The following is a 20182-nucleotide window of genomic DNA, read 5'->3' as shown; positions in this document are numbered from 1 at the left end:
GAAATAGAAAGCTAAACCCTCCTCTCAGATTCAGGTTTTCTAATTCAGTTTTAAATGAGTAATCCATTACTGCATCTTAGAATTCGATAAAAAAAAAAAAAACACTGAGAAACTCAGGAAAAGTAAATTTGGTATAAGTCCAAATTTCTAACCTCTTGAGAGCTCACAGCAGTTCATATATGCATGCATCGATCAATATTTGTTATAGACACCAGTACATGAACGATCTCTCCTAAACACCCCTCTACAGCATACCAAACTATTTTTTAATGTCAGCTTCTTTAAAAATTAAGAGAGGGAAACATGGTTCTAAGAAAAATTTACAACTTAGAGTTAAAACATCCGTTTGAGTTATTCCAAATAAATGAAAATATATTCATGGCTCGCAAATTTTAAAATTTTAAACTAATTTTATTGAACAATTTGTGTTAAAATTGTAAGCTCCTTCTTTGCAGCTTCATTTCAAGAGTTTTGGGGGCTTTTCAGTTTAGACAGAGGAAACAAAACTTTATCAGAACATCAGTGCTAAGAATTCTTTCTCCATTCTAGAGGGTTGCTGGTGCCACATAACACCAAAGAATGGTCTCTGTATGCTATTCAACATATAAAAATATGGTCTGAATCAGATGCAAGAGGAAGCAAACAAAAACACACTTGAAAATTTCTTCTTTACGCGACCAAAATGAGAGAAGACATCCTCATATTCAAATGTATAAGAGGAAAAGAAGCTGAACTGCAGGATTTCCAATACAGCTACAGTCTTCCTCTTGCAAGTTGCGAGTACTTATCTAGCAGGCAGAAAATTTTGAAGATGTATTTAAATACGCACAGGAATAACAGGACCAGTCTCCTGGGGGAAAAAAAAAAAAAAAAAAAAAAAAAAAAGAGAGAGAGACAAAACGAAACTGCAGAAGCAAACCTGAAATGGAAAAGGCCCAAGAAGCACAGCAGGGAGAGGGACGTACACGGCACTGCAAAGCAAAGTGATGAGAGAGGCAAGGGATGAAGGCAGCAAAGGAGACAAGGCAACAATGAAGAGCAAACAGTAACTAACCAGGGAAAATGAGTTTAAACATTATGTGATGAGAGCTTAATTAAGTAGAAATTATCATACAGATTATGTTCTTTAAACGTAAGGCTAGAGCAAAGGAGAACATAGGCCAGCACCAAAAGCCAAACGTGGAGGAAAGAAACTGACAGCCCTGTGGTCCAGAGCCTGCGGCGAGTGGGTGGCCAGAGCAGTCTGCTGTCTCTGCTTTACCACTTCACCACCTGCCTGTATCTCATCCCTCATCTTTCTTCCTTTTCACTTTAATGCGGACCAATAAAACATCATCTATACAACTTCAAAACTAATTTTAAGAAATCCCCACGAAGCTATAAACAGGAAAGCATGAAAACGTATTCTCCTGTACACGTCCCATACTTCTGAACTTGTACCATGGGGGAGACATGCACTGCTAGTTGGTATGGGTATTACTTTGTTAACACAAAGTTTGTAAGCAGCACCTTTTCCTAGTGTTTAGGAGACTATTCAAGGCACAGGGGGACTACTCGCTTCCACAAGGGAAACAGACATAAGGAAATATCTAAGAGCTCTACAATTTGAATAGAAATTTTCTCATGCACTCCTATTTAACTCCTCATCCAGCATCAGCATGCTTAGCACAGCTGAACTGATGGTTAATCTAATTAATAATACATACAAAGGCAAGATTTAAAATCAGCCTGGTTGGGTCTCCTACAGATTCCAAATTTATGCCACCCATCTGTGGGTGGCAAATCTCCATCAAAAAAACAAAATGTAAATGTGAAGTACTCTGTAAAAGTTGAAAACCAAAGTCATGTTATGCTTAAGTTCCTACTCTTTCAGCTCTTTCACTAAGTTTTGGATTATATTACCTACTGCTTGATAGATATAGGAAAATTACTTTGTCTTTCCTATGTTCTGAAAAAAAATTAATTCACATTCCATTTTGTTTAATTTTACCAGGAAAATGTCTGTAGAAAATGAGACAATATAGGGACTTCTGTTTATTTAAAATCAGATGCCTGGTCTGGAATCCACTTTTTCAATCACAAACCACATGCTAAAATGTTTTAATAATATTAATATAAATAAAAAATATTTATCCTAATTTAAAGCAACCTTGTACTAATTTGGCCAGGAAAAACCTGTTTGTTTTCTAATTAAGGTACAATCATGCTTTAAACAGAAATTTTTTGCCACAAAATATGCAACTGAGAAAAACCACCTTATATCTAGTCTACATCCAGCCTCCAAGTTAGCATATACAAAAATGCAGACCTCGCCACTTTGAAAATTGTATGACGACATTTCTAATCCGGTGGTTTAAGAACTTTCATTAACTTCACTGAGCAAATACTTCAAGACTCATAACAAAGCTTGTTTCAAACACCCTGATCGTTTCTCACTGATCACACAGACTGTCTGTGTCCATCCACTACATAGGGTACTCAAGTTGTCTAACCTTTCTTTTTGGCTAGCTGAAAAACTCTAAGGGAGGTCCTCTCCCTCCCCAAATCAAAACACATTAAGACTCAGTCTCAAAATAAATCCAGAAATACGTCACTCAACATTATATAGTGTACCAGAATAAGTTGTAAGAGAGGCCGCCATATACTCAAGTGCTTAGATCTCAGAAGATGTACATATATTGTGCTTTTCAAATAAATGGGTGGTGATCAAGAGATAAACTAAAATCATCAGAAATCGCAGCAGCCAAGTAAATATCTTAAATGCAAAAGAAAGTGATCTCAAGAGAAACATGCATAGCTATTCCTGTTTCAAACAGCTATGAAATTTCCAATTCATTACCTGCCCAAGTGAGGAAAGCATTTAAAAGAGAACTTGCAGGTAAAAAAAAAAAAAAAAAAAAAAACAAGTTTGGTCTCACTCCTTGTTCCACTGCTTTTGAAGGGACAGCTTTTGAGGGCAAGAATACATTGTATGGCATCATTGCACCACATGCAAATTACAATCTCTTATCAGGACTTTGATAGCAATACTGTTTAGACAACAAGTAGAGCCAACTGTTTGGACAGTGGCTGCCACAAGCTTGGCATTGTTTCCCTTGCAAACACCATGTTTTACTTTGCAAATCTTCATGGGTCATGTTCTGTGAGGTGCTGGGTGATGTCACCTCCTAGCTATCTCCCCAAGCCCAGAAGCAACACCCAAGGTATATTCAGGTACATCAGTCAGAGGGCCTACAGCTACTGCTATGCCTCATGCCACTCAGGAAGATTATTCTCTTTTCACCTAGCACTGGGGGAGGAAAAAGCTACATGATGTAGTACTGAGTCACTATGAAATCAACAGCCTCTCTGCTTGACACTTTAAACCGCACTGTGAATTTTGGATTACAGTTTACCCCAGTGAAGGTTGAATAGGAAATTATGGAAAACTCCCCACCCCACCAGTGACCTACATTCCGTTTTTGCTCTACTCCCCTGCAAGGGCACAGGCCGCAAATCCTCCTGCAAGCCATTTACATATTTTGGTAAAAACTGGATTATGTAGCACACTGAATTACTCAGCTACTATCAATTAGCCACTGCAGGAAACACACGTCATGTGCTTGCACAATGTCACTGATGTATTTGTACTCAAAACAGTTCTACTTTAGAAACACTTTCAGCATCTTGAAGTTGATTTTGGGGGAACAAAATACATTTATGAGAACAAGCCCTCAGTTAGCTTTCTTAAGTAATTCTGCCAAGTGTTCCTTAGATGTTCACAGAAAAAAATGGTTTTCAGTTTAAGATATATTCAGACCTATAGGCAACTCTATTTAATTTGGGAATTTTATTTTATTAAGGTTAAAATTTGCATATAAAATATGCTCAGAATAGCACCTTCCAAAAATTCAAATAATATCCTTTTGTCAGTTTCTTCAGCATCACACTACATTGTGCAGTGTACCTATGTTGCTGCTTCATATCAAAGGCTCTTTACAGGCAGGTCTTCAGACCTATGCTGGCATATTACAGTTTTAAACTGTAATTGGGTGAAATCTAAGAACTGATTTACTTGTAGAGGATAACAGTAGCTGAAGTGTGTCATTTACTTTAACTTTTGTTAATCATTTTATTTGACAATACTTTTAATTTCTTCTGCAATAATACTTTCTACTTAGCAACTGTCATTATTTAACTGTTTTTAAAGAGGTTTCCAAGTTTATCAGCTAATACATTCATCATAAGATTTTACATTGAATGATTTAATTATTGAATGGTTGTTTTGGAAATTAAATTTTCAATTTCCAACCACCAACGTTTCACCTTCGAAATCTCATTAAGAAAGCCATGAAAATGCAAACAATCTGTTTAACAGAATATCTCCAAATAAACCTCATCTCATGCTTCACAGTTAAAAAAAATTAAGATTCAAAAGCTAAGATCCAGCATTTTGCTGTAACATGTTTTGACCAAAAGAAAAAGCCATCTCCCTAAATACACTTAGCATTTGCACAGAAAGGCGCATCAATTTTCCCAGCAAGACAGTCTTTATGATCTCAATCACCTACAAATGATATATTCTTTTCAGATTTATAGATAACTGTGTTGGAATACACTCTTCTGATTTATTTTTCCCTCACCAAACTATTTTAAGTATCCATCCTTTTCAAAGGCATGCAGTAGCTGTGCATCTGACATTTATTCATAACACATCTGTGTCAGAATGAAAGACAGCAGAACCTAATTCTTTATTAGCAAACACCTCTGTAGCCCTGTTACCAACATGTTAAGTAAAAGCCTTTTAACACATTTTGTAAACATTTCTCATTAACTCATACCTATTTCCTTTTTATGAAATACTCAACCATTGTTTCCTGCTGCAAACCATTCACTGTAAGTTTCACTTTCTATTGAAATTGGACAGAAAAAGCAGTGAATGAAATTACCATCAATCTAACTACCAGAGCATTCTTCACACTAAATAAACCCTGAATTCTTAATACTTACAAAGAAACCAGCAGCAACTACTGTCTTTGAAAATACATTATTATTTGGGACTTTTCACTCAAGTACACTTCTGCTTTACACTGGAGAACTAACAACCGTAAACAGCTGGCAGGTGTTCACCCCCTTGCCTGCATGAAGAGGGTCACTCCACAGACTGAACAGAAAAATCACTGGCTTTCCACCAGCACACTAACATCTCCCTGCTTTGGCCCCATGACATCATTGGCAGCTAGTCTTGGAGAATGCTTATACCTGCTCGACTAACTCTTCACAGGAAATCCCAACACTGCGTAAGAGATGGTTTAAGACACCATCTCCCTAGCTTGTAATTGTTGCCTCTCTGGTAGAGTTCAAGAGTGGCACAAATCTCTCTGGTGGAGGTTTAGCACAGACATCTGTCAATAATGTTTTAAACTCATTGTGTATATATAGATATATATATATATATCTATCTATATCTATATCTATATCTCTATATATATATATATATAGAGAGAGAGAGAGAGGGAGGGAGGCGCTAGGAGACATCTTTCAGTAAAAGCTATTAAAAAAAAAAAAAGCTTTAGCTATTTCAAATCATTCCAAGGAAAAAATACAAGGAGAAACACAAACTTAGTAATTACACTTTCACTACCTTTTTTATATTGGAATGGAGCAAAGGAAGTCACCAAATTTATTGCTTTAAAACTGCACATAGATGATGTAGCAAGTTAATTGAATTGCTATTGTCATCATTAACACATAACACAAGAAGACATTTGCCTCCTAATCTTTGATTTTTACCAAGATGCAGACAGCTAAAATTCAAAGTGAGCTGCAGAAAACAATAAGAATAGCAGGTAACAGTGCAAAAATGCGTTCTAGGTAATTAATACTGTTGCTCGTGTCACACTCTTGCTCAGACAAAATGCCAGGTGCAGAGGAATGACACTGATCATTATGAAGAACAGAGTTTACCAGTATCATAGTAATTAAGCTAAGTTTGTTATAATCAAAACTCTTCAAGGATAGACCAGTAAGAAACTGAATGCTTTCTTACATAGATCCTACACAAAATCATTTCCCATTTTAAACAGTGCGCCCGGTTCAGTATTACTTTTGAATGAGCATCCTACCGCATCTTGAACACAACTTACTCAAGCTCCAGCTGCCCTGTTCCTCCAAAACTTCTTCCACATCAAAGAGAAATGCATGCTACCAGAATTCAATGCTGTAAGTTCAGTGTCTCCAGGACGCATCAATCAGATACACCTAACATTTGGACACGATCATCTTAACAACACAGAAACGCGCTCAGAAACTCAGTTTTATTCTCTCATATTAGCAGTTTCTCATTAACCTTGACTTTCCAAACTTGGTCACATTTGCTGATAGAGCCTACATTATGTGAGGACTCAAAGTCTTCTGATACTTCCAAAACATCCCAAGCACTCCCTGGATGAGATTTTTTCATTATCAAATACTTGTGGTATATTCAACGCTTTGTGCTGTGGTCAAAAACAAAGATTATCAGTAGCATTTTCACCAACTGGAAGCAAACATTAGAACTTGAAGAGTTATGGCAAACCTTTAAGAAATTTGTGAACATTTATTTGGAAAGACCAGTGCGGTGATAGTCCACTAATATTCTGTCACAAGAACATTAAAGACCATAATCATGAAATATTCAGGCCTAAATAGATATGCTCACGTAGAAGTTATAAGCTCATGCTAACGGTTTTAGATTTATTGAAGTTACATGCCTAGCAATTTGTACAGACTCTTTGGTGATGATCGCTGCAACAAATTATTGCAGATAAGTACACTAAATTTATCTAGTGTTTGTAATGGTTTCCACTGTCACACTATGGCAATCTACTTCTAGAAATTTTCAAGGACTTTTCGAAAAGGTTGTTGATGAGCTATACCATTATTCATCCCACTCAGTCACCCATCTCATCACTTTGCCCAAAACTATGATTTTTGTTCTTTGGGGCTGGAAGTCGTTTGTTGTTATGATTTAAGGGAAGCTTTTAGGAAGACTACTGAGTGCTTCACCTTTCTGTAACTTTACACAAACAGAAATAATATCTAACAAATCAGGTCTTCCATGCATGCCAAGCATTTTAGCAGTTTTGCAACAGGCTAGTGTTTTCTTGCTCATTTTGTCCAAAGCATTTCTGTGGAGAAGGAAGCTGAAACCTGTCCATATCTTAGTTTCTTCATTCTCCCATATTCACAACTACACCTTGAAGAAGTTCAAGTTCATTCATCCCAAACCAGTCCCTCTCAGCAAAACACTTCAAAACATTAAAATGCTACTCCTAAAAGCAATCGTAAACCAGTTTCTTGAGCAAACCACTAAGCTTTTTGTTTTTTTAATTTTACCACTAAAAGATCTCAGAGAATGAAGATACAGAGCTCTGGTTTTAATGATAGTCTTGTTTTCACCAGTTCATTTCTCTTTCTCCATTTTAATATCTTTACAAAAATATGCCATAATGTCTTAGCATATTCCTTAATGTTCTGCAGTTTTAATATGACTTTATTAGTGAAAGTGCTCATATCTTGCTCTATTGCCTCACTCATTAAATTCACCAAATAAAACATGAAACAACTGAGGTTAATCTCAACTGCTTCAGTTTTATTGAAGATTTCCTAAACGTTTTTTCTCCTCTTTCTTCCTGGAAAGGTATATAACTTTTTTATAACAACTGTTGCTGTTTCTTGTGTTGATTTTGGTGTGTGTATCTCATGCACATCTGCCTGATCTTCCTGGAATCTGTTAAACCTGAGGGAATACTAACACACCAGGATCCTCAACTTCAGCATGACTTTCTGCTGCATCATAGCCCGGATTTCCTTTGCACTAAGAGGGTGACTAAAATGATCACAAACTATGTGACCTTAGTATATGCACTCAATATTTTCACAGCAGTTGCTTGCTTTTACATAAACTAGCCTTTTAAGTGTCACTTGAGAGTTCCTACACTAGACATTATGTTATATGCTTTTAAATAATTAGGTAATTGTTTGATTGGTAGCAGTTGATATTTGATCCCCTTGTTTGTTTTTTAAAATCATGACTGAATATTGTATGTTATTTCTAGACATCTATTGCAGAATAGTTACTGGGGGGAGGTCTATAGCTATGTTCATATTAGATCAGTTATATCATAAAAAAACACTGTGCTCAGTTATCCATTGCTTAGACTATTTAAAAGCAGAGCACACAAAGTTCTCTTTCTGACAGTATCTGGACACCATTTTCCCCCCAGAGGACCTCAAACGCAGCTCTCTGAGGCCAGGGAGCGTCAATTGACATCAACGTGCGCTGCAACTAATCCTCAGATTCCCATTTCTGCAACACATTAGTTGCAAACTTCCTTCAGAGAATAGGGATAGCAACAATTTGTTGCGGCGTACCAAACAGCAAAGAGTGCTGTTCGAGGAGTGTGTGGGGCTCACAGAGCTGAAGGAACAAGTATCAACAGTATTTGTTGATTCTGGCACACAGGTAGAAAGGGAGAACCTGACAACCCTGCGCTAGTGAAAAATGACTCCCCAGCATGGAATTCATAATGAAAACACTGTCTGGCACCCCACGCGCGTGGGAGGGCATTTCATGCTCCGTCAGGAACTTAATGCTGCAACAAAAAAATTTACTGATAGAAAGGTGAGCAAGTGGGAATGGGTGAATACTGTAGAACTCAAGGAAAAACAAGTTTTATGTAGTTTTAGAAAGCATGATTTAAGAACTTTCCTATTTCTGTGTAATGTAGCCCCTCTTTTTTCAAGCACAGTCTAAAACTGAGAAAGCCTGTGCTATTATACTAGAAACAGAAAAAACCCTCATCTTGTAATAGCTGATATCAGTATTCATACAGAATGTATGCATTAAAAAATACTCATGGGGTTACCTGCTTCCCTGGTTCTTTACCTATTCTCTAACTATTTACACGTTGCTACTTCAGCTTCACCTCTGATTCCCATCCACACCACATACACCCTTCTTTTTCTCTAATCACTGAGAGATCAAAGAGCCTCTGCAAAGTGGAGGACAAAGTTCAAGACAAATTTTCATATGTTATATGTCAAAACATCTGAAAACAGCTCATTTACCCCTAGCTATTAAATGCAAGTTTCACCATTACATCAAACATTTTGTAACCGGTATTTCACAAGGCTGTTAAACGTCTTATGACTATATAGGCAGTTTACAGCTGCTACTTCTACCGTGCACAGAGTTTTGCTGCCATTTTCTTTAAAGAGTTGAAAAAACACCAGAGTATTTAGATTAAAAAAAATATATGAGTTTCCATCACCAGGTGTGTCATCTGATTTTTCCCTTCAATCTTATTTCCTTGAAGACACATTGTTCATTTACAGTTGACACATTTCTCCTGTTCCCTCCACTAATGTGCTTAAATAGTCATTGAAGTCTGTCATATTAAACAGCATATTCCATTGTAAAACAACAAATTCAATAATTTCTTTATAAACTCAATTGAAGCATTTAAAAGTACCAGGTATATAAGGCTTATGGAGTCACCTCAGCTACAGTTTATTTACATCTCACCACTAATAAGTACTTGCCAACTTCTGACATCTCAAGACACCTTCCAGTACATTCATATGTGTTAGAGGCTGCAGATATCGCACACCCTCATTCCATCACCTATTTGGGCAACAATTTGGAAAACAGGATGTTTCTAAACCTTGTTATCCTTTCTTGTTTGTGCCTCTGATCATTTTAAGATCGTTCATATTTTGTACACATTTAGGGAGAGCAGTTCAAAGAATTCTTTTAGAAACAGCAGAATGACTTGGTTGCAGTAGCAAGAAAAGTTTGCAGTGCTGGTTTTTTGGCCTTTGGCATATATACAACTTCAATTCAAGAAGGCTGGAGATTCAGGACTATATTGGAGATGTTAGGAAAAAAATAATGAAAGGGAAAGTTGAGAAGCAAAGAACAACTTGAAAAAGATAAGCTTTCTTATTCTCACCTCTGCTACTAGCAATCAGAATTTCCAAAGTAATAAGAACATTATCAGATATGCAATTGAAATCCCATGCCACATTACAGATGTTCTCAGCTAACTGTACAAACAATACACTTAAAACCACAAAAATAACTCAGCATAAGGCTAGCTGTATATTTTAATACAGTTGTAATTTTCCTCTCCACTTTCTTAATGGCCTCAAGTTCATCAACTGCCTTAGGAAGCTGAGTACATGCTCATTTGCAGCGACTAGTAAAATATACAGATTAGCCTATCTAAATACAGCATATTGCAACCGCCACTTGTGTGTGGCAAGCTTCCACACAAGCACGCAATGGAAACAGCTGAACAGCAGAGCCATTATGCACCTAAAAGCATGCCCAACACAGCTATTGCAAGGATTGCACAGGCTTGTTCAATTTAACATCTCCACCTCTGCACAAGCAGCTGTTCCCGTGCACATAGTTAGCCTCATTAAAGAATCCCACACACCAGCATCTTTCAAATTTGTCACTGCATTTTCACCTGGTAGCTTTCCAAGAAAGGTGACAAAGGCCACTAAAAAGGCCAAGACTAGAGAAGCCATTGCTTCTACGCACTATCACCATCACTGGAACTGAAATACTAGTACCAGGAATAATTAGTCTATTAGTTCTATACTGTGGCAACAAACGTGGTAAAAAAAAAAATCCATGCCTCTGCATCCAATTTGGCTTTGACAAGAGAAATAAAATACTAAATGTCGTGGATGGAAGACAATATTTTTTTAACCAATTATTCCACTTACATAAACTCACATTCTAAAATAAATTTTTTAAAATGACAATGAAAGAGTGCCAGAAATATATTTGTTGGGTTACATTCAGTCTTAATTCAGAACTTATTTTCTGGGTATTCAATGATGCAGCAATAATGTTTTGCACTGCAAAAACTTATTCAAAATTAGACTGTATTAAAAAAAATGGGCTGGTTATGTTTATGTAGCACAAAATGTGAAACTCTCAGCAATTAATTAGAACATGCAATAATAAAAAAATTTATGTGCATAGGTGTCAGAGATTTGAAGCAAGCATCAAGATACCTGACTTATGAAATGCCTTACATAAGACATTGCTAGCACACCAAAAAAATAAAATTTAAAAAAAAAAAAAATCAAACCAAACAATTTAAATTCCCCTGCCACTTGCACAACCAAAACAAAAAGAAATCTCATTTTTAATAAGCAATACACTAAATTTGTAAAAAAGACCACATTTTAGCAAAAGCTTTGTCTTAACCATGATTTATGAGGACAAAAGATGTTCAGCACAACTAAAGAACAACTGAAATTACCAGGCTTATCTAAGTTTATATACTCAAAGGACTTAAAACAAGACAAAAGATTAAAAAAAATAATTAGATATTTTTTGGTTAACAGTAATCACTGAACCATTTCAAACATTCAGTCATGTTGCAGCCCTGATTCATGCTTGCACTCTTACATCATCTTTATGTCTACCTATAAAAAGACCAGTGCATAAAAATTAGTTAGTGAAATTATAATTTCTTAAAAAAAGGAATAATGCTTCAGATCTACTAAATTTGAATAAATAACTATTTTTGGTGCTACTTCAGGTAATTTTTAGACCTTTTCCTGTGAAATTAGGGTAATGATACCCTATGACTCAAAAGCGGAAACCGAAGTTGAACTGACAGATGCTGGCAATGACAGATCAAACAGAAACGTAGGAGGTTATGAACAACAGACTGGAAAAAGCTTTTACATATAGAATAACTAATCATAGGCTTACAGAATATACTTCAGGCTGTGTGAATTAGAATAGTCACATTAACCCACCATAGCTGTGTCTGAGCTTTACAGCAGGTTAGAAAAAACAACAGATTTAAAAAACAACTGTAAAAAAAAAATTTACAAGGGCAGATACATGGGTGAATTTTGAGCACTTGAGACTAAAGAAACATGCTCTGTGCCATGTGGTCTTACAATGTATAGGCCCAGGGTTTCTGATTCCACCAGACAGCACATACCCACAGTTTGCCATCTTCACACATTTCATATACCCTTAAGTCGGCATCTTTCAATCCGGATTTTTAACTTATCTATGCTTTTCACACCTTCAGAACTTTTCTGCCAGGGATTTTTCTCTGCCCTTTATTAGCTCTTCCAATGTAAATCTAATTCTTTAGCTTTCTTAATTCTTCCCCACTGTTTTTTACTAATGAATGCTCATCCATTAGTCACAACTTCTACACCACATCTACCATGAAAGTCTTCTCTACTCAAGCAGCAGAACACAGGTGTTACTTAGGATATAAGTAAAAGGTTCCTTACCTTTCCAAAATCTCTCACATCAAACAAATCGAATGCTTCAAAAAGTTCACTTTTCTTCATCCCAAATATTTCACAACATGCCGAAAGAAAAGTCCTTATATTCTTCAAGCAAAGAAACTAGGGGAAAGAAAACAAATATACTAAGCATCAAGTGTGTCAATTAGCAACTTGTGTGCTCACTTTGGTCACAAATACGCTACAAAATTCACGGATACAATTATTTGTAAGTCAGCACTTCCACACTATGCTGTGATCTTCCACTGGTTGTAATTCAGCCACAAAAGTTCCCTTCAGACTCAAAAGCATTAACCAAGATCTGAGTAGACACTTTGTGAACAGAAACTATTTTATCTTTTTATGTAAACAAAGAGAAAAGACAATATGCTGATACAAATTAGTCTAAATACAGACTTACTTTTCAATTCTCTATAGATAGCATAGAACAAAACGAACGAAGTTACCTTAATAAAATTATATTAACGTAAGAAAGTTATTCTTCATTTATACGTCAAGTGTCTTCAACTGTTAAGATAAAAGTCTAGTTTGAATGTTTAATGAACACACGTGCACTGTTTTAACACACTAAAGACATTATGAATACATATTCTCCATCTGGAACACAGGAGCAGATGAAATTTGCAATTGAGAAGTCATTTACAATTCATCTAGTGGAGACTTAAGATCCTCAAACCACCTTGATTTCTGTACTGAATCAAAGGCTATTTCCCTTGAAGTTATCCACATGCATCAATGATCATCTGTATCTGGAAAAGAATAAAGCTTCTGCCACAGTGCTCTCCTTATACGTTTTTTTAATGCATTTTCCTGTAGACTATTTTTTGGAAGACCTTACCAGTACAAAAGACGACAACTATTAATAGCATTGCAATAACCAAAGAGGGATAGCTAAAAAGTACAATATCCATTCCTGATAATGATTAGCACCATAAGGTACTAGTACTCCCTAAAGATATTGTTGTAGTCCTACTCTGTGCAGTACAGTTCAAAAGCAAATACGATATTTATAGGCAACAGTACTTCAAATGACCCAGCACTGTGCTTTGAATATGCATTTAAAAAGTACTGATACAGCAACTCAGTATTAAAACTGAGTTCCTAGAGATGTCCTGTTATACTGGATTCATAAGAATGAGGATCATTTACATTAGGATGGATTATAGAATTGCTATACATTCCAACTTAATGTTGTTTATAAAAGTAGTATTTTTGATATTATTATAGAGTGTCACAGACATACCTTTCCTGAGTGCAAAGTGATAAATACTCAAACTGCCCACTCAGACAGAATATGTCACTGCTTTACCTTCAGCATGAGAGAACAAAATACCGATTCAACAGGGAGCCCTACTTCATGTCCGACACAGAGCTAACCAGCCAGACACAGAAAAAGCAGAGCGCCTGATAGATCGGATTTATGGCAGTGTCACACATGTGAAAGTACCGGTTCAACAGGAGAAGCTTCAAGAGTAGACAGCTCTAGTAGACGGTTGTGCATATCAAGACAATAGCCGACAAACTCATCGCAAAGCATCACAAAAGCGATCGCTGCACAAGCTGAAGCTCCCAGGAAGGTATCCATGACTGACAATTGCCACACCAAGTGTTAGAGGCCACAGATATATCAGGTGGAGCTGTAGCCTCCACCCTTCCCTCCACTCCAAACAGCCCCATCTGCACGTGCTCCCAGCACACCCAGGGCAGCCAGCACTGGGCTACATACTGGGCTACTGAAGGACAACATTGCATTTATGCCAGACTGCTTTTATACCCAGTGAAATTTAAACAATGAGTCTTGCTTAATCAATATCACAACCTTCTCTGGTTTTGCAAAGATTTTAATTTTCAAGTCAAAATTACAAGGTTAGAAGGCTAAGAGATGTAAAATGAATGTGCTTCTTCCACCATGATGCTGCTGGCAGAAAGAACAAGATGAGCTGGTCTGGGAGTCCACAGTTTTAAAAATGAGATGGCACATTCAAAGTGATTATCGTTTTCTGATATATTTTTTCCCCCAGGTTTTTTATTATGTTTCTTAAAAGCCATCAAGGGCCACTAGGTTTGTCCAATGCAGAATACTGATTCAACTTGAATACCGATTTACTTTATTACATTGAATTTCTCACAACCACTGACAAATTTTTTCCTCACTGGAAAACTCAACTGCCTTTTTAAAACCTAAGTTTTGAGTTTCAATTAGTTACTGCTGACATCTGCCAAAGTGAAGAAAGCTTACAGCTGCATTAAGTTGTTTACCTCTAAAGAGAGCAAGAAGTCAAGGGAGAGACAAGAGCTGTCATGGGCCTAAAATCTGGCCTAGATTTGCTAAACAGCATTTTAGTGAGTTGCATTTAGCTTCTTAATATAGCTAAAGGAATGTTTAATCTATCAGCAGTTATGCATAAACAAACTGCCCTTCCCATTCGACGAAATTTCTCCTATTATTCTTAACAGAGGTCCCCTACAATAAAAGATAAAGATGGCAGCATTTTTTCAACAAGATTTATCAGTTACTTCAAATTTGGAAGGAATTTTGTGACATCAGCCTTTTGTGCTTCAATTATCATTACTATGAATTATATGCAAATAGATGGGAGAGCATATTACAAGAAATTAAGTTTCCCGTAGCCCACGTGTTTTAAAGAAAATGTTAAAGTACCTACACTGCAAGTAATAAATTCTTTGGAATATTCTGAGAGGGGGACGAAAGAAGAATCTAATTCCCAAACACCCCCCTCTTTTTTTAAATATTAATTCATTAAGTGGTAAAGTGTACTTAACAGGAATCGTATGTTAAACAGACTTGACATAATTATAATCTAATATTCAATAATCATATGACAACATAGTGGTTATATTACATTTCTTGTAGGCTCTAAAAACCACAGACTAAGCATTTGTCAAATCTACCTGCACTTGAGATGGGACCACATCATCAATGAGTGTGCACCAAACGGTGCCTTTAGCAGAATTTGTCAGGCCTCCTTACAAAACAGTCTAACCCCCCTGCTAGTTCAAAGACTGCTTAGTGAGTTTAGTTGGGCATCTAATGATTCAGTATCCATCAATTTTCTCCTGTAAAATGAAATGAAAGGCTTATTACTAAACTATTAAGCTAACCACAGTACCTACAAAGATAAAACTGTGAGGCTGCTAAAATGAAAAATGTGTTCATATTTATATGTGCTCATTTTGCAATAAAATGTGAGGGGGGAAAAAAAAAATCTTTAAAAAGAACTTGTTATATGCTACTCATGTTTTAGAAAAGTTATTTTATTCTATTACCCAGGAAACTTTTAGAATTATTTCCAAAACTTTATATTGCAATCATCTAAAGAAACTATTGTCTGCAATGAAAAAGATTTTTATCGCTGTGGTTGTTGTATGAAGAAGTACAAATTAGTAAAAGAAACCTCCAAATTAAAAAGGAGCATACACCTAAAACCTAGGAAGTTCTATAAAAGACAACCCTCCTCGCTGGCAATAAGAAAAAGGCACCATCAGTCTGCAGTCTCTCATTAGGAAGTACAGTCCTCAGGATATTTGGAAACCTACTACATTATTGTGTTTCTTTTTCAAAGAGAAAGATTATACTTCAGCACACCACAAGGGAGATCATTAAAGGCATAAAGAGCAGTTGGGTACCCAGTTCCCTTAGAGATGCAAGGAGAGCTAGGCATCTCTCATTTGGTCTAATCTTCAAAAGTCTCCTCCACAGGAAATGTTGTCTTTCGGTACAAGAACCAGTTTATCTTCATTAAAAGATAACATAACTGAAAAACATTCTCTTGAAAAAGTTAATGCTGGCTTTTTTTGTTGTTGGATTTTTTTAAATTACATGGCTATATTAGGAGACAGCAGACCAGAATTCTTAATACGCGGATCAGTAAAAATATTACAGTGGGGTAGTAAAAGCCATGAGTTCAAAAAAGTTTACACTAGTGAAAAATACAGCTTGTATCTGGCTCATCTCCAGGTTTACCATGAGAGGAGAACGTACCCAGAGACACATCAACATAATCACAACCCACTGGGGTTCAGGACCCCGAGAACAATTTTCAATATTAACATCTGTAGATTATCAAGACATTTCTAAAGCACCCTAATATTTCACAGCATAAGTAGTTACACTACTACAAACCGGTAACGTCATTGTCAGGGCTGCTGAAATGGTACAACTCTTGTGATAAACCACTGTGTTTTTAAGGAACTGATTAGAGTTTTAGTGGCCTCTGGTCCATTCTGCACTGAATTTAATTTTTTGAGAGCCATTAACACATTTATTTAAATGAAAAGCAAGTTTGCAGGGAAAAAAAAAGTCTACCACCTAAAAAAGAAGGTATGGTTTATATAATTGGGACCGTATTTATCTGAACTTAAAGTGGAAGAGAGTAGGCAAACCAAATTATACTAAGTTCCACAGAAAAAGCATGCTGTTTTCTACCATAACATTTGCTACTTCACACAGAAAGAAACATTTATTTGAAGCTTTTTCAACACAGTACATGGTTATGTGTGCTGACAGAAATGCAGAGAAATATTTTACAAAGGGTACTGAATAGAAATGACTAATTAGACACAAAAAGCACAGGCAGAACTATAGCTGCCCACAGGGAAGCCAGACTTCTCTAACCGGGCCTCTAATGAAATGAAAGATGAAATGCAAAAGGAAAAAAAAAAATCAATTTTATATATCCTCTATTCATAGAGGTATTTCTCAGAAAATATATTTTAGCACTGAAGTACTTCAATGGAATAAAGGTCTGTTTGGTGCAGACAATAATGTAGATGTATCTTTTATACTAAAAGCTCTCCTAAGGGTGTTCAGAGACCAACACAAAGAGCTCTGAAGATCAAATTCTGCCGTGAGACATTTATATGGAATTCCAATAGAGCAACACCAGTCAGGCAAGTGAAAACTGAAAGGCCAAGAAATGAAAAGTATTTAGGAAAGACAGTTCTAATCCACTTTCGACTTTCTTTTTTTTTTTAATTACAAATAGTGGAAAAAAACAGCTATTTGTATTTACTTCAACTTCCACCTCCTTTTTATTATGGTGATTTAGTCACAAGCAAGGAAGAAAGCTTGGGTAGCTGGCAGTTTCCTTACATTTGTATCTGGATCAACAGATATTCATACCTCATTTAGGACAAACAAGAACATACTGAAGCTTGAGCATCTGAGACACTCTAAATAAATGCTAGGCTATAAAGGGGTATTAAAAACCCAATGGATCACTCTGTGTCAGGGAAGGTGGTTTTTTTCCCAGGGTGACTGACTTTTGCTGACATTGTATACCCATCCCTCATCATCACACTTCCCAGCCTTTTTTGCATGTTCTGTTCACAGCCCCATGCAGTCTTCAGCAGGTTCCCAATAAGTGCGTGAGAACTGAGTCCAGTTGCTCCTAGCCACCATCAAGTTGAAGCTACGATGAAAGAGTAAAAATATAGAAAAGGAAGGACTGTGCTTAGCCAACTGTCCACTAAATCCACTTTGCCTCCTGTGGGAGAAATAAGGCACATCAATCAGGGAAAGTCCAAAAGTCTTCCCCTCCTACTCATCCTCAAAATGGCACCACTTTATAAACTACACATACACAACTGCAGCTATTTGCCTTAGCCTAGTCTTTAAACAGCCTTAGAGGCATAAACAAAAAACGGTGGCGTTTCATGTAACAGCATAATATGTAATATTTTATGACAAAAATAGTTGAGGAAAGGCCAGATATTCAAAACAAGTGTATAAAAGAGAAGTAATCACATGGGCAAATTTGGCTTCAATTCACACATCTCAGAAGACAAAATCACTTTCTTTTTTTAATTTCTGAAATACTGGTGTTAAATGCAAGGAGGCGCATACAGGGTTGTGAAGATGGGAGATTTTTCTATTAGTCATTTACGGTCTTAGAAAAGAAGAATTACACAAGAATAGAAGAGGAACAGATCATTGCCATAACACATGCTCTTCCTACACCTCAGTACTTAGTGCAAAACATGGCCTCCTGACCTTTTCTGACCATTTCTGGGATGCTGATGAGAACAGATTAGCTAGGAATATCTCATTTTGATTTCCACTCTGTTCCCGAGAATATACACAAAAAGGAAAATAATGCAGTTATACCGCTTGAGCACAAGGAGAAATGTGAAAATTGCCATAATGGATTTCACTGGAAGAATTGCTTTTCTGTATTCTGTCACCATGATAGATATGTGCAAGTTGTTTCAGTGAAAGAAAGCACTGAAACAGAAGAACTTGTCCCCTTAAAGTTGCCTTCAAATAAGTTGGTTAATGCCCTGAGGGTTGCAGATTTTTTTCTTGTCACTTGTTTCAGTATTTGTTGCAATAACTGCATTGATAGGAGTAGCAAATTCCATAGTAACCCTGTTTGAATCCTGCTAAGTCCAAATGTGAGAGACCCAGGAACTTCCTACTGTGACCAAACAGCACCATCACCTCTTTTAGCTATAAAGTGAAGATACTGTGACCATACTGAACCTACGGAGCAGCAAGACCAAAATTGTACCTTGAACCTATATACATAAAAAATCAACAGTAACTAGAGATACAGACCCATGGGTTTCATCTGCTCCTACATAATGTGTATGCACAGGAAATGTCTAGCTTCCTTTAAATTCTTCCAGCCACATCCAATAAAGGAAGAAAATTAGGTACTTGCAGATACAGCTGCTCATATATCAAGGGCTCCGCTCCATAAGCTAGGCTGCACGGTTCCCCAACACGTCATCTTTGACAGACCAATCCCAAAAGCAGGGTTACCAAAACAGGAGCACATTATACCTCTATTAGATAACACAATTATTATTTTTTTAATATCTGTATATTCATTAACACCAGATTACTAGGTACTCAGACAAAGCAGGGGCCCACTGTGGTACTGACAGAATTGTACATTCAGGGTTAACAATTCAACACAGAAATCATTCCTGGCTCCTTCACAGATTTCAGCAGCCAAAGCAGATTAGATTAGTTCTGCTCTGCCAACAGGAGTAATTATCACTATATGCAGTAAAAAATAGCTGTAAGGATTTCTTAGTGAATGAAGTACGGACCCACTGATGAAGTCTTAATTCAACATCTATTAATGTCTTTTCCTAAGCCAGAAAAAGGAAAAAGGGCAATAACAGAGTCAAGAATGGAAGTTTTAACATTTCTATTGTTCCTATGGGTGCCATTTTTCTTGTAAAGATCTTTAAATCCAGAGTCTTACTGAGGATAGGCAATGCAAAAAGGGCCATATGGAATTTAAAGACCAAGTCAATGCAAGAGGGCGAGTGCTCCTATTTTCAGTAAGCAAATGAAAGCTACAAGGCTGTCTCCAGAGATTTTTTTTTTTGGTTTTAAGTGTCACAACACCACATTATTCTTTTTCTCACTCTTAGATAAAACATATTAAATTGCAAATTACATTTTAAAAAGAAACTAACGCACACAGGAAGAACACATCACTCGCAGCAAAGGAATTCACTTTTAGGTTCTACATTTGGCCTCTTGTTCTGCAAGCCATCTCCATCATTCAGATAATCAATATTTTTAAAGGTCTAAGCAAGAGCAAACAAGCCAAATAAATGTTAAATGCCTCATAAACTTTGCTCTCCAAAAGAGTACAAAGCAGATACAATAATAAAGACGGAGGAGACAGCACAATAAGTTCTGCAAGAGGTAGGCTCATTATCAGTATCTCAGCACCTTGCAGCCTATACAACCTTAGCTCTTCGTGTAGTTGCTTAAGAACCATTTTTGGGTAACAAAACATGCAGAACTGGTACCATTACAGAGCTGTGAAGAATTTTGCTAAGAACAGTGCTATGCAAAGAACAACAGACATTCCGTAATGCA

At 36.6% G+C, this 20182-nt stretch overlaps 1 protein-coding gene across 4 annotated transcripts in view; it reads right to left on the bottom strand.

The window, feature by feature from the left end:
- Positions 1-20182, bottom strand: part of VAV3 (vav guanine nucleotide exchange factor 3) — a 171105-nt gene that overhangs the window by 125492 nt on the left and 25431 nt on the right. For all 4 annotated transcript variants that reach the window (XM_074597335.1, XM_074597337.1, XM_074597334.1 and 1 more), the window contains exon 2: positions 12304-12420. In XM_074597335.1, coding sequence (XP_074453436.1) covers positions 12304-12420 — 117 coding nt within the window. The remainder of the gene's footprint in view (positions 1-12303; positions 12421-20182) is intronic.

This window comes from Larus michahellis, chromosome 8 (genome assembly GCF_964199755.1).
Source record: "Larus michahellis chromosome 8, bLarMic1.1, whole genome shotgun sequence".
NCBI classification, from domain to species: domain Eukaryota; kingdom Metazoa; phylum Chordata; class Aves; order Charadriiformes; family Laridae; genus Larus; species Larus michahellis.
This window is presented reverse-complemented; position numbering and strand designations above follow the sequence as displayed.